Source organism: Oncorhynchus nerka, linkage group LG1 (assembly GCF_034236695.1).
Source record: "Oncorhynchus nerka isolate Pitt River linkage group LG1, Oner_Uvic_2.0, whole genome shotgun sequence".
Classification (NCBI taxonomy): Eukaryota; Metazoa; Chordata; class Actinopteri; order Salmoniformes; family Salmonidae; genus Oncorhynchus; species Oncorhynchus nerka.
In genome coordinates, this window is record NC_088396.1 from 53,116,218 (window position 1) to 53,131,572 (window position 15,355).

Sequence of the window (15,355 nt, forward strand, 5' to 3'; positions counted from 1 at the left end):
CATCTGAATACAGGTATTCTCACCTGGAACATCTTCTCTTCGAGGTTGGTGATGGGGCTACAGGATACCATGTACTCTGAGCTCTGAGGAACACCCTGCCATGAGATGGTTGTGCGTGTCTGGGCCTCCTGCGGCACCCCAAACCCGGTCTCATTCTCAGGGAACCCAAACAGAAGACCCGATAATGGACCCTCGCTCACCCGGACCAGGGGCACTCTCTGGCCATCGGGGCCTGGGACGGGGATGTAGACTAGGGGTTCACGGTGGTGGATGGCTGGACCCTGGTTGTCCCTGCCGTTGGGGTTGGGGCCCAGGCTCTGGTACTCTGTGTAGATGTGCTGGCCCTGCTGGCCTAGCGTGTCCTGGCCGTTAGTCCCCACCAGCTGGACGTGGTTGGGGTTCAAGTTGGGGTTGAGGGGAAAGTTGGGGTTCCCGTTGGGGTTGAGGGGAAAGTTGGGGTTAGGTTTGGTATTCCCATTGGGGTTAGGGTTGAAGTTGGGGGTCCCATCAGGGTTGAAGTTGGGGTTGGGGGTCCCGTCAGGGTTGAAGTTGGGGTTGGGGTTCCCGTTAGGGTTGGTGTTGGTGTTCCCGTTAGGGTTGGGGTTAGGGTTGGTGTTAACGTTGGGGTTAGGGTTGGTGTTGAAGTTGGGGTTAGGTTTGGTATTCCCATTGGGGTTAGGGTTGAAGTTGGGGGTCCCGTCAGGGTTGAAGTTGGGGTTGGGGTTCCCGTTAGGGTTGGTGTTGGTGTTCCCGTTAGGGTTGGGGTTAGGGTTGGTGTTAAAGTTGGGGTTAGGGTTGGTGTTGAAGTTGGGGTTAGGGTTGATGTTGAAGTTGGGGTTAGTGTTGAAGTTGGGGTTAGGGTTGGTGTTGAAGTTGGGGTTAGGGTTGAAGTTGGGGTTAGGGTTGGTGTTGAAGTTGGGGTTAGGGTTGGTGTTGAAGTTGGGGTTAGGGTTGGTGTTGAAGTTGGGGTTAGGGTTGGTGTTGAAGTTGGGGTTAGGGTTGGTGTTGAAGTTGGGGTTAGGGTTCAAGTTGGGGTTGGGGTTAGGGTTCAAGTTGGGGTTGGGGTTAGGGTTCAAGTTGGGGTTGGGGTTCAAGTTGGGGTTGGGGTTCAAGTTGGGGTTGGGGTTCAAGTTGGGGTTGAGGGGAAGGTTGGGGTTCACATTGACGTTATAGTTGGGGTTGCCATTAGGGTTGGGGTTCCCGCTAGGGTTGAGGGGGAGGTTGGGATTGGGGTTAAAGTTAGGGTTGGTGTTAAAAATGGGGTTATGATTGGCGCTGCCATAGAAGTTGGGGTTTGTGTTGGCATCGCTGTTGGGGTTGAGGGGAAAGTTAGGGTTAGGATTGGGGTTGCTGTTAGGGTTGAACTGGTTGGGGTTGCCATTAGGGTTGAGGGGGCTGTTGGGGTTCACGTTGAAGTTCCCATTGGGGTTGGTGTTGGGATTCTCATTGGGGTTAAAGTTAAAGTTAGGGTTGGGGTTCACGTGGAAGTTGGGGTTACCATTGGGGTTAAACTGGTTGGGGTTCCCATTAGGGTTGGTGTTGGGGTTGAGGGGAAAATTGGGGTTAGGATTGGGGTTGGGGTTGAGGGGAAAGTTGGGGTTAGGATTGGTGTTGGGGTTGGTGTTAGGGTTGAACTGGTTGGGGTTAACGTTGAAATTTCCATTGGGGTTGGTGTTGGGGTTCCCATTGGGGTTGGTGTTGGGGTTCCCATTGGGGTTGAAGTGGAAGTTAGGATTGGGATTCACGTGGAAGTTGGGGTTACCATTGGGGTTGAACTGGTCGGGGTTGCCGTTTGGGTTGAGGGGAAAGTTGGGGTTAGGGTTGGTGTTGGGGGGGTAGTTGGGGTTTCCATTGGGGTTGGCGTTGAAACTAGGGTTGCTGGGGTTAAAGTCGAGGTCGGTGGGGAAGTTGGGGTTAACCTCGTCCTCGGGCACATCCAGGATATCGGGGCTGGGCCGGTGGGACACAGGGAGCTGGGATGCCAGTTCTAGCAGAGAGACGGGTTAGGAGCAGAGCAAGCAGAGCGTTAGAGACTGGAGAGGAGCTGCAGCGGCTAGGTTCAACCAGCAGGGGGACACTACAGAGAGAGTCCTCTTGTCTTTCCTGTTGGATTCAATGGGCAGCTCCTGCAAACTGCAAAGCTTGCCACTAGCGCACATCAAAACTTTTGAATAATTTAGTTTAGATATTCAAAAAGGTCAGAGCATTATCTTAAAGCAGCTGAGCCAATTTTGATGCTGCCTCAGTATGTATTAATTACTTGCCTGCAAAAAGCCGTTGTTACAACAGGCACATAATTCACAGAGTTTCATTGGTTTTGTAATAACTTTCTTCTTCATCAATTTGTTCCATTCAGAAAAGAGGTATCTGACCTCAAGGCTCTTTCCCTGGTTAAAAAAAAAAAAAAAAGGTCCCATCTTGTTCAGATGGGAAAGTTGATTGTTGTACTTACGAGTTCTAGCCTTGCCCACTAGAGGAGTGCTTCTCAGAGCATTCTGCAGGGTGACAATCTTGATGACGTATTCAGTTCCTGGTTTCAGACCTAAAAATGTTTATAAAAAATAAACAAAACGTAGTGTGAGGGAGAGACTTAGTAAAAAAAGAAACAGGCTACGATAGACAGGTTTAGCTGACAAGGTCACGAAAAATGTTGCTCGCGTCGAACGGTCGGACAGCTACAACAATGACAAGAAGCTGCCATGTCGGGAATCAGGGTACAGGTACATTGTCCATTTCAAATTCATTCCTTACCCAGATGTGTGTGTATTGGGTATATGTTGTGTAATATGTTAGATATTACTGTCGGAGCTAGAAGCATTTCGCCCGCAACAACATCTGCTAAACACATGTACGTGTTATCTAAAAATATATATCGATTACTAAACATTTAAAAAATATATATATATCGATTACTAAACATTTAAAATGGGAAACGGTTGGGATTTAATAAGTAGAGATGGAGTCCCTCCATCGGGGCCTGGAGAGGCAGTAGGGCTGATTTGGTTGGATTCATTTTAGAACTTGAGATGGAGCTGAATTTCTCTATGATCTTCAGGTGGAGATACATTGTCTAGATAACGACATCGTCGGCGTATAATGAGGTGCAGCTCATTGTATCTTGTTATTGTTATTAAAACAAAGTCTTATTTTGAGGTGTCCCCTGCAGGAGGCCTTCTGGTAGGGCCGTCATTGTAAATAAGAACTTGTTCTTAACTGACTTGCCTAGTTAAATAAAAAATAAATACATTTGACAAATAAAATTCAAATTCCAGGTTGCACAGCAAAATACTTGAGCAGCATTTGCAAGTAAACTGGTTGAAATGTAGAGCCCTGCAATCCATTGAATGTAAGCCCGACCGTTTTGCTCCACGGTTGCACACGCGTCTGTCTTGTTTGCTAAAACAACCCACCCGGAACTTTTCACACTATTATGTTGAGCCAAACTGTTCTGGTATGTTCTATTTATTCACACTTCCCAGCCACTGAGGTGTATGGATCCGTAACCCGACCAGTTCAGTTTGATTCGACTCGGTTCAGACCTAAAAACAAAAAAAGGTCCCGTATATAGCTATGTGGGCCGACCCGCACCACATTGACAGAAACATGAGTTATAGATATGTCATTCTCATTGAAAGCAAGTCTGATAAAACGGTAGAATCGGTTCTATGTGCACTATTTCTACGCTTCCCATTCTTAAAGTTTTCCTTTTGGGAGGAGAGCCCTACCAGTGATGATGGCTTGGCTGCGGGAAGCGGTGGGCCGCGGGGTGAGTTCCCGGGGGATGCCCCCCGCCTCCTCGTAGGTGACGTAATACCCGGTGACCCCGGCACTACGGGACCCCTCCCAGGTAAAGGAGATGCTGCTAGGGGTCAGAGAGGTGAACCGGATGTTGGTGGGGGGAGACACCATAGGCTTAGCTGCAGGAGAGAAACAAGACAGGGAGACAATCAATTCCACAGTTGAAAAGATGCTGGCTGAACCAGCTAAAATCTGGAAAACATTTACAGAAATGTTGATTTATGTCAAATAACCCTAATAATAAATAAATAAATGTAATTAGAGAACTGACACACTTAAAACACCTTTAAGCAACTAAACAAAAACATGAACGCAACGGGCAAGTGTTGGTCCCATGTTTCATGAGATGAAATAAGAACATTCAGAGAGAGGACGGTAGTGGAGAGAGAGAGAGAGAGAGGGGACGGTAGTGGAGAGAGAGAGGGGGACGGTAGTGGAGAGAGAGAGAGGGGGACGGTAGTGGAGAGAGAGAGAGGGGGACGGTAGTGGAGAGAGAGAGGGGACGGTAGTGGGAGAGAGAGAGAGAGGGGGACGGTAGTGGAGAGAGAGAGAGAGAGAGGGACGGTAGTGGAGAGAGAGAGAGGGGGACGGTAGTGGAGAGAGAGAGAGAGAGAGGGGACGGTAGTGAGAGAGAGAGAGAGGGGACGGTAGTGGAGAGAGAGAGAGGGGACGGTAGTGGAGAGAGAGAGAGAGGGGACGGTAGTGGAGAGAGAGAGAGAGGGGACGGTAGTGGAGAGAGAGAGAGAGAGGGGACGGTAGTGGAGAGAGAGAGAGAGGGGACGGTAGTGGAGAGAGAGAGAGAGGGGACGGTAGTGGAGAGAGAGAGAGAGGGGACGGTAGTGGAGAGAGAGAGAGAGGGGACGGTAGTGGAGAGAGAGAGGGGACGGTAGTGGAGAGAGAGAGAGAGGGGACGGTAGTGGAGAGAGAGAGGAGGGGACGGTAGTGGAGAGAGAGAGAGGGGACGGTAGTGGAGAGAGAGAGAGAGGGGACGGTAGTGGAGAGAGAGAGAGAGGGGACGGTAGTGGAGAGAGAGAGAGAGGGGGACGGTAGTGGAGAGAGAGAGAGGGGGACGGTAGTGAGAGAGAGAGAGGGGGACGGTAGTGGAGAGAGAGAGAGGGGGACGGTAGTGGAGAGAGAGAGAGGGGGACGGTAGTGAGAGAGAGAGGGGGACGGTAGTGGAGAGAGAGAGGGGGACGGTAGTGGAGAGAGAGAGGGGGACGGTAGTGGAGAGAGAGAGGGGGACGGTAATGGAGAGAGAGGGGGACGGTAATGGAGAGAGAGGGGGACGGTAGTGGAGAGAGAGGGGGACGGTAGTGGAGAGAGAGGGGGACGGTAGTGGAGAGAGAGGGGGACGGTAGTGGAGAGAGAGGGGGACGGTAGTGGAGAGAGAGGGGGACGGTAGTGGAGAGAGAGAGAGAGGGACGGTAGTGAGAGAGAGAGAGAGGGGACGGTAGAGAGAGAGAGAGAGAGGGGACGGTAGAGAGAGAGAGAGAGAGGGGACGGTAGTGGAGAGAGAGGGGACGGTAGTGGAGAGAGAGAGAGGGGACGGTAGTGGAGAGAGGTAGGTAGTATATAAGTATATAGTGTAGAGGGAGAGGTAGGTAGTATATAGTGTATAGAGAGAGGTAGGTAGTATATAAGTATATAGTATAGAGAGAGGTATATAGTATATAGAGAGGTAGGTAGTATATAGAGAGAGGTAGGTAGTATATAGAGAGAGAGGTAGGTAGTATATAGTATATAGAGAGAGAGGTAGGTAGTATATAAGTATATAGTATAGAGAGAGGTAGGTAGTATATAGTATATAGAGAGAGGTAGGTAGTATATAGAGAGAGGTAGGTAGTATATAGTGTATAGAGAGAGGTAGGTAGTATATAGTGTATAGAGAGAGGTAGGTAGTATATAGAGAGAGAGGTAGGTAGTATATAGTATATAGAGAGAGGTAGGTAGTATATAGAGAGAGGTAGGTAGTATATAGTGTATAGAGAGAGGTAGGTAGTATATAGTGTATAGAGAGAGGTAGGTAGTATATAGAGAGAGAGGTAGGTAGTATATAGAGAGAGAGGTAGGTAGTATATAGAGAGAGAGGTAGGTAGTATATAGAGAGAGAGGTAGGTAGTATATAGAGAGAGAGGTAGGTAGTATATAGAGAGAGGTAGGTAGTATATAGTATATAGAGAGAGGTAGGTAGTATAGAGAGAGAGGTAGGTAGTATATAGTGTATAGAGAGAGGTAGGTAGTATAGAGAGAGAGGTAGGTAGTATATAGTGTAGAGGGAGAGGTAGATAGTATAGAGAGAGAGGTAGGTAGTATATAGTATATAGAGAGAGAGGTAGGTAGTATATAGTGTATAGAGAGAGAGGTAGGTAGTATATAGTATATAGAGAGAGAGGTAGGTAGTATATAGTATATAGAGAGAGGTAGGTAGTATAGAGAGAGAGGTAGGTAGTATATAGTGTATAGAGAGAGGTAGGTAGTATAGAGAGAGAGGTAGGTAGTATAGAGAGAGAGGTAGGTAGTATATAGAGAGAGGTAGGTAGTATATAGTGTATAGAGAGAGGTAGGTAGTATATAGTGTATAGAGAGAGGTAGGTAGGTAGTATATAGAGAGAGGTAGGTAGTATATAGTGTATAGAGAGAGGTAGGTAGTATATAAGTATATAGAGAGAGGTAGGTAGTATAAAAGTATATAGTATAGAGAGAGGTAGGTAGTATATAGTGTAGAGGGAGAGGTAGATAGTATATAGAGAGAGGTAGGTAGTATATAGTGTATAGAGAGAGGTAGGTAGTATAGAGAGAGGTAGGTAGTATATAGAGAGAGGTAGGTAGTATATAGTGTATAGAGAGAGGTAGGTAGTATATAGAGAGAGGTAGGTAGTATAGAGAGAGAGGTAGGTAGTATAGAGAGAGAGGTAGGTAGTATAGAGAGAGAGGTAGGTAGTATAGAGAGAGAGGTAGGTAGTATAGAGAGAGAGGTAGGTAGTATAGAGAGAGAGGTAGGTAGTATAGAGAGAGAGGTAGGTAGTATAGAGAGAGAGGTAGGTAGTATAGAGAGAGAGAGGTAGGTAGTATATAGTGTATAGAGAGAGGTAGGTAGTATATAGTGTATAGAGAGAGGTAGGTAGTATATAGAGAGAGGTAGGTAGTATATAGTGTATAGAGAGAGGTAGGTAGTATATAGTATATAGAGAGGTAGGTAGGTAGTATATAGAGAGAGGTAGGTAGTATAGAGAGAGAGAGAGGTAGGTAGTATAGAGAGAGAGAGGTAGGTAGTATATAGTGTATAGAGAGAGGTAGGTAGTATAGAGAGAGAGAGGTAGGTAGTATATAGTGTATAGAGAGAGGTAGGTAGTATATAGAGAGAGGTAGGTAGTATATAGTGTATAGAGAGAGGTAGGTAGTATATAGAGAGAGGTAGGTAGTATATAGTGTATAGAGAGAGGTAGGTAGTATAGAGAGAGAGGTAGGTAGTATAGAGAGAGGGGTAGGTAGTATAGAGAGAGAGGTAGGTAGTATAGAGAGAGAGGTAGGTAGTATATAGTATATAGAGAGAGAGGTAGGTAGTATATAGAGAGAGAGGTAGGTAGTATATAGTATATAGAGAGTGAGGTAGGTAGTATATAGAGAGAGAGGTAGGTAGTATATAGTATATAGAGAGAGAGGTAGGTAGTATATAGTATATAGAGAGAGGTAGGTAGTATATAGTGTATAGAGAGAGGTAGGTAGTATATAGTATATAGAGAGAGAGGTAGGTAGTATATAGAGAGAGGTAGGTAGTATAGAGAGAGAGAGGTAGGTAGTATATAGTGTATAGAGAGAGGTAGGTAGTATAGAGAGAGAGAGGTAGGTAGTATATAGTGTATAGAGAGAGGTAGGTAGTATATAGAGAGAGGTAGGTAGTATATAGTGTATAGAGAGAGGTAGGTAGTATAGAGAGAGAGGTAGGTAGTATAGAGAGAGAGGTAGGTAGTATATAGAGAGAGGTAGGTAGTATAGAGAGAGAGGTAGGTAGTATAGAGAGAGAGGTAGGTAGTATATAGTATATAGAGAGAGGTAGGTAGTATATAGTATATAGAGAGAGGTAGGTAGTATATAGAGAGAGGTAGGTAGTATAGAGAGAGAGAGGTAGGTAGTATATAGTGTATAGAGAGAGAGGTAGGTAGTATATAGTATATAGAGAGAGGTAGGTAGTATATAGTGTATAGAGAGAGAGGTAGGTAGTATAGAGAGAGAGGTAGGTAGTATAGAGAGAGAGGTAGGTAGTATAGAGAGAGAGGTAGGTAGTATAGAGAGAGAGGTAGGTAGTATAGAGAGAGAGGTAGGTAGTATAGAGAGAGAGGTAGGTAGTATATAGAGAGAGGTAGGTAGTATATAGTATATAGAGAGAGGTAGGTAGTATATAGTGTATAGAGAGAGAGGTAGGTAGTATATAGAGAGGTAGGTAGTATATAGTATAGAGAGAGAGAGGTAGGTAGTATATAGAGTGGTAGGTAGTATATAGTATAGAGACAGAGGTAGGTAGTATATAGTATATAGAGAGAGGTAGGTAGTATATAGTATATAGAGAGAGGTAGGTAGTATATAGTATATAGAGAGAGAGGTAGGTAGTATATAGTATAGAGAGAGAGAGGTAGGTAGTATATAGAGTGGTAGGTAGTATATAGTATAGAGAGAGAGGTAGGTAGTATATAGTATATAGAGAGAGGTAGGTAGTATATAGTGTATAGAGAGAGAGGTAGGTAGTATATAGAGAGGTAGGTAGTATATAGTATAGAGAGAGAGAGGTAGGTAGTATATAGAGTGGTAGGTAGTATATAGTATAGAGACAGAGGTAGGTAGTATATAGTATATAGAGAGAGGTAGGTAGTATATAGTATATAGAGAGAGGTAGGTAGTATATAGTATATAGAGAGAGGTAGGTAGTATATAGTGTATAGAGAGAGAGGTAGGTAGTATATAGTGTATAGAGAGAGAGGTAGGTAGTATATAGTATATAGAGAGAGGTAGGTAGTATATAGTGTATAGAGAGAGAGGTAGGTAGTATATAGTATATAGAGAGAGGTAGGTAGTATAGAGAGAGAGAGGTAGGTAGTATATAGTATATAGAGAGAGGTAGGTAGTATATAGAGAGAGAGGTAGGTAGTATATAGTATATAGAGAGAGGTAGGTAGTATAGAGAGAGAGAGGTAGGTAGTATATAGTATATAGAGAGAGGTAGGTAGTATATAGAGAGAGGTAGGTAGTATATAGTATATAGAGAGAGGTAGGTAGTATATAGTGTATAGAGAGAGAGGTAGGTAGTATATAGTATATAGAGAGAGAGGTAGTATATAGTATATAGAGAGAGAGGTAGGTAGTATATAGTATAGAGTGAGAGGTAGGTAGTATATAGTGTATAGAGAGAGAGGTAGGTAGTGTATAGAGAGAGGTAGGTAGTATATAGTGTATAGAGAGAGAGGTAGGTAGTATATAGAGAGAGAGGTAGGTAGTATATAGTATATAGAGAGAGGTAGGTAGTATATAGTATATAGAGAGAGAGGTAGGTAGTATATAGAGAGAGGTAGGTATAATATAGAGAGTGGTAGGTAGTATATAGTATATAGAGAGTGGTAGGTAGTATATAGTATATAGAGAGAGAGGTAGGTAGTATATAGAGAGTGGTAGGTAGTATATAGTATATAGAGAGAGAGGTAGGTAGTATATAGTATAGAGTGAGAGGTAGGTAGTATATAGAGAGTGGTAGGTAGTATATAGTATATAGAGAGAGAGGTAGGTAGTATATAGTATAGAGAGAGGTAGGTAGTATATAGTATATAGAGAGAGAGGTAGGTAGTATATAGAGAGAGGTAGGTAGTATATAGTATATAGAGAGAGGTAGGTAGTATATAGTATATAGAGAGAGAGGTAGGTAGTATATAGAGAGAGGTAGGTAGTATATAGTATATAGAGAGGTAGGTAGTATATAGTATAGAGAGAGAGGTAGGTAGTATATAGTGTATAGAGAGAGGTAGGTAGTATATAGTATATAGAGAGAGGGGTAGGTAGTATAGAGAGAGAGGTAGGTAGTATATAGAGAGAGGTAGGTAGTATATAGTGTATAGAGAGAGGTAGGTAGTATATAGTATATAGAGAGAGAGGTAGGTAGTATATAGAGAGAGGTAGGTAGTATATAGTGTATAGAGAGTGGTAGGTAGTATATAGTATATAGAGAGGTGTAGGTAGTATATAGTATATAGAGAGGTAGGTAGTATATAGTATAGAGAGAGAGGTAGGTAGTATATAGTGTATAGAGAGAGGTAGGTAGTATATAGTGTATAGAGAGAGAGGTAGGTAGTATATAGTGTATAGAGAGAGAGGTAGGTAGTATATAGTGTATATAGAGAGAGGTAGGTAGTATATAGTATATAGAGAGAGGTAGGTAGTATATAGTATATAGAGAGAGGTAGGTAGTATATAGTATATAGAGAGAGAGGTAGGTAGTATAGAGAGAGAGAGGTAGGTAGTATATAGAGTGGTAGGTAGTATATAGTATAGAGAGAGAGGTAGGTAGTATATAGTATAGAGAGAGAGGTAGGTAGTATATAGTGTATAGAGAGAGAGGTAGGTAGTATATAGTATATAGAGAGAGAGGTAGGTAGTATAGAGAGAGAGGTAGGTAGTATATAGAGAGAGGTAGGTAGTATATAGTGTATAGAGAGAGGTAGGTAGTATATAGTATATAGAGAGTGGTAGGTAGTATATAGTGTATAGAGAGAGAGGTAGGTAGTATATAGTATATAGAGAGAGGGGTAGGTAGTATAGAGAGAGAGGTAGGTAGTATATAGAGAGAGGTAGGTAGTATATAGTGTATAGAGAGAGGTAGGTAGTATATAGTATATAGAGAGAGAGGTAGGTAGTATATAGAGAGAGGTAGGTAGTACATAGAGAGAGGTAGGTAGTATATAGTGTATAGAGAGTGGTAGGTAGTATATAGTATATAGAGAGAGAGGTAGGTAGTATATAGTGTATAGAGAGTGGTAGGTAGTATATAGTATATAGAGAGAGTGGTAGGTAGTATATAGTGTATAGAGAGAGTGGTAGGTAGTATATAGTATATAGAGAGAGAGGTAGGTAGTATATAGTATATAGAGAGAGAGGTAGGTAGTATATAGTATATAGAGAGTGGTAGGTAGTATATAGTATATAGAGAGAGGTAGGTAGTATATAGTATATAGAGAGAGGTAGGTAGTATATAGAGAGAGGTAGGTAGTATAGAGAGAGAGGTAGGTAGTATATAGTGTATAGAGAGTGGTAGGTAGTATATAGTGTATAGAGAGTGGTAGGTAGTATATAGTATATAGAGAGAGGTAGGTAGTATATAGTATATAGAGAGAGGTAGGTAGTATATAGAGAGAGGTAGGTAGTATATAGTGTATAGAGAGTGGTAGGTAGTATATAGTATATAGAGAGAGAGGTAGGTAGTATATAGTATATAGAGAGAGAGGTAGGTAGTATATAGTATATAGAGAGAGGTAGGTAGTATATAGTATATAGAGAGAGGTAGGTAGTATATAGTATATAGAGAGAGGTAGGTAGTATATAGTATATAGAGAGAGAGGTAGGTAGTATATATAGAGAGAGGTAGGTAGTATATAGTGTATAGAGAGTGGTAGGTAGTATATAGTATATAGAGAGAGAGGTAGGTAGTATATAGAGAGAGAGGTAGGTAGTATATAGTGTATAGAGAGTGGTAGGTAGTATATAGTATATAGAGAGAGAGGTAGGTAGTATATAGTGTAGAGGGAGAGGTAGATAGTATAGAGAGAGAGGTAGGTAGTGTATAGAGAGAGGTAGGTAGTATATAGAGAGAGAGGTAGGTAGTATATAGTGTATAGAGAGTGGTAGGTAGTATATAGTATATAGAGAGAGAGGTAGGTAGTATATAGTGTATAGAGAGTGGTAGGTAGTATATAGTATATAGAGAGAGAGGTAGGTAGTATATAGAGAGAGGTAGGTAGTATATAGTGTATAGAGAGTGGTAGGTAGTATATAGTATATAGAGAGAGAGGTAGGTAGTATATAGTATATAGAGAGAGAGGTAGGTAGTATATAGTATATAGAGAGAGAGGTAGGTAGTATATAGTATATAGAGAGAGAGGTAGGTAGTATATAGTATATAGAGAGAGAGGTAGGTAGTATATAAGTATATAGTATAGAGAGAGGTAGGTAGTATATAGTATATAGAGAGAGGTAGGTAGTATATAGTGTATAGAGAGAGGTAGGTAGTATAGAGAGAGAGGTAGGTAGTATATAGTGTATAGAGAGAGGTAGGTAGTATATAGAGAGAGGTAGGTAGTATATAGTGTATAGAGAGAGGTAGGTAGTATATAGAGAGAGGTAGGTAGTATATAGTGTATAGAGAGAGGTAGGTAGTATAGAGAGAGAGGTAGGTAGTATATAGTGTATAGAGAGAGGTAGGTAGTATATAGTGTATAGAGAGAGGTAGGTAGTATATAGTATAGAGAGAGGTAGGTAGTATATAGAGAGAGGTAGGTAGTATATAGTGTATAGAGAGAGGTAGGTAGTATATAGTATAGAGAGTGGTAGGTAGTATATAGAGAGAGGTAGGTAGTATATAGAGAGAGGTAGGTAGTATATAGTGTATAGAGAGAGGTAGGTAGTATATAGTATATAGAGAGAGGTAGGTAGTATATAGTATATAGAGAGAGAGGTAGGTAGTATAGAGAGAGAGGTAGGTAGTATATAGAGAGAGGTAGGTAGTATATAGTATATAGAGAGAGGTAGGTAGTATAGAGAGAGAGAGGTAGGTAGTATACCTGTGGTGGCAGTGAGGGTGAAGGGAGCACTGCGGCCGTTGCCGTTCAGAGTGTATATGTTGATCTTGTAGGTAGAGCCAGGCTGAAGACCTGTGGAAAACGGTCCAGATGAATCTGATCTAGAGTCTGGGTCGTGTTCATTAGGCACCAAAAGACTTGGTGAACGGTCCAGATGAATCTGATTGGTGCATAAGAAATGCCCATTTTCTGTCGCAAGACGTTATAAAAATGTTGCGTGTCCTAATGAACACGACCCAGAAGTGAATGTTGACTGCAGCAGGGTGAGGTCAATGGAGTAGGAGGTATTGGGGGGGTACCATTAGATACCATGGGGGTACCATGAAGGTTTAGGAAGGGTATAGGAGGGGTACCTTGGATGGTGAAGGTTTTTTGTTTTTGAATTTTACCCCTTTTTCTCCCCAATTTCGTGGTTTCCAATTGTTTAGTAGCTACTATCTTGTCTCATCGCTACATCTCCCGTACGGGCTCGGGAGAGACGAAGGTTGAAAGTCATGCGTTCTCCGATACACAACCCAACCAAGCCGCACTGCTTCTTAACACAGCGCGCATCCAAACACTGTGCACCTGGCAACCTTGGTTAGCGCTGCACCCGGCCCGCCACAGGAGTCGCTGGTGCGCGATGAGACAAGGATATCCCTACCGGCCAAACCCTCCCTAACCCGGACGACGCTAGGCCAATTGTGCGTCGCACCACGGACCTCCCGGTCGCGGCCGGTTACGACAGAGCCTGGGCGCAAACCCAGAGTCTCTGGTGGCACAGCTGGCGCTGCAGTACAGCGCCCTTAACCACTGCGCCACCCGGGAGGCCCTGGATGGTGAAGGTTTAGGGAGGGTATAGGAGGAGTACCTTTGATGAGGGGGTATCGGAAGGGTACCTTGGATGGTGAAGGTGTAGGAGGGGTACCGTGGATGGTGAAGGTTTAGGGGGGTATAGGAAGGGTACCTTGGATGGTGTAGGTGCGGGAATCAGGGGCGATGGTCCTCTGGATGGGGGTGTGGCCTCCGGTGGTGGGCGTGGCCTCAACCAGGAAGCCAGAGATGGTCTCGGTCTTGGATCTCCAGGTCAGGGTGATGGAGGAGTCCTTTGCGTCAGAGATACGCACGCGACGCGGAGGACTGATGTCTGGAACACAAAGAGAGCAGATTTCTACCAGTTTTCTTTAAATTGAATTTCTTTGTCTTATTAACTAACATTGTCCTTTGTTAAAATATTGTAATGTCTGTTATATATGTGAACATCTGTTTTGTGGATTAAAGATTAAATTAGATTACAGATAATGTGTAAATAAAAAGAGGATTTTGACCATGTTGTACTATCATCAGTATCGGTTGGCTGTGGGAACGAGAGAGACTCACTGTCCAGAGTTGTGACCTCTCCTTGAACTGGGCGGCTCGTCAGAGAGTTCTTCAGGGCGTAAATGTGCACCTCATACATAGTGGAAACCTACACAGACACGAGACAGTACAGAATAAACTGAGTGAGACTCATACATAGTAGCAACACAGACAGAGACAGTACAGAATAAACTGAGTGAGACTCGTACATAGTGGAAACCTACACAGACAGTACAGAATAAACTGAGTGAGACTCGTACATAGTGGAAACCTACACAGACAGTACAGAATAAACTGAGTGAGACTCATACATAGTAGAAACCTACACAGACAGACAGAATAAACTGAGTGAGACTCGTACATAGTAGAAACCTACACAGACAGACAGAATAAACTGAGTGAGACTCGTACATAGTAGAAACCTACACAGACAGTTTATTCTGTACTGAGTGAGACTCATACATAGTAGAAACCTACACAGACAGAGCCAGTACAGAATAAACTGAGTGAGACTCATACAAAGTAGCAACCTACACAGAGACAGTACAGAATAAACTGAGTGAGACTCGTACATAGTGGAAACCTACACAGACAGACAGAATAAACTGAGTGAGACTCATACATAGTGGAAACCTACACAGACAGACAGAATGGAGAAGAAAAATAACTCTTTAGTAAGATTCACCGGGACCTCCATCAGCTCCCAAACACCCTAGTACTTTAAAGTGGAACTGAACACCCTAGTACTTTAAAGTGGAACTGAACACCCTAGTACTTTAAAGTGGAACTGACTGCATTTTAACTACTTTGCAGATATAAAAACTGACAGAATCATAAATATCAGTCAAATATATACATGTTCCAGTTTATGCTTCAAAACCAACTTCATAAGAGGTTTTAAAAATAGGTTATAGTTTATTCAATATTCTATGTACTGTCTGTAAAGGCATTGTTGTCAGAATAGATGGATGTCGTTGATTAATATAATTCACCAATACATTTATTGGTAATCCCAAAAATATTGCCATCAAGTTGTAAAGTTGGTTCATTGTTTTTGCTGCCTCCATTCGGGATGCACCGTTTCAGTTTCAATGACTAAACGTATGGAGTGTAACTAAGGCTGGGAATGTCAATGCAATCTACCTAACATTCTATGAATTTATGAAAACGTGAAAATAATTACCATATCTAAGTGCTCCCTTGTCAGAAAATGTAAAAAAAATTAAAATGTTGTCTTCCTGGGGGTGTATATAAACAGATTTGGATAAGATTTGATGTTGATAAAATCCTGTCAGTTCCACTTTCAAAGTCACTGGCTGTGGTTGCATTCTTCGCCAACTAGAAATGACAAGGCTGGTGGACTGGCTGTGGTTGCATTCTTCGCC

The 15,355-nt window shown here is 42.8% G+C and overlaps 1 protein-coding gene across 1 annotated transcript in view; it reads right to left on the reverse strand.

Moving 5' to 3' along the window:
- Positions 1-15,355, reverse strand: part of LOC115121478 (fibronectin 1a) — an 85,911-nt gene that overhangs the window by 6,415 nt on the left and 64,141 nt on the right. The window contains exons 30-35 of the mRNA XM_065019653.1: positions 13,992-14,079; positions 13,579-13,758; positions 12,615-12,704; positions 3,726-3,917; positions 2,453-2,542; positions 24-1,987 (exon numbers count right to left, since the gene is read on the reverse strand). Coding sequence (XP_064875725.1) covers positions 24-1,987; positions 2,453-2,542; positions 3,726-3,917; positions 12,615-12,704; positions 13,579-13,758; positions 13,992-14,079 — 2,604 coding nt within the window. The remainder of the gene's footprint in view (positions 1-23; positions 1,988-2,452; positions 2,543-3,725; positions 3,918-12,614; positions 12,705-13,578; positions 13,759-13,991; positions 14,080-15,355) is intronic.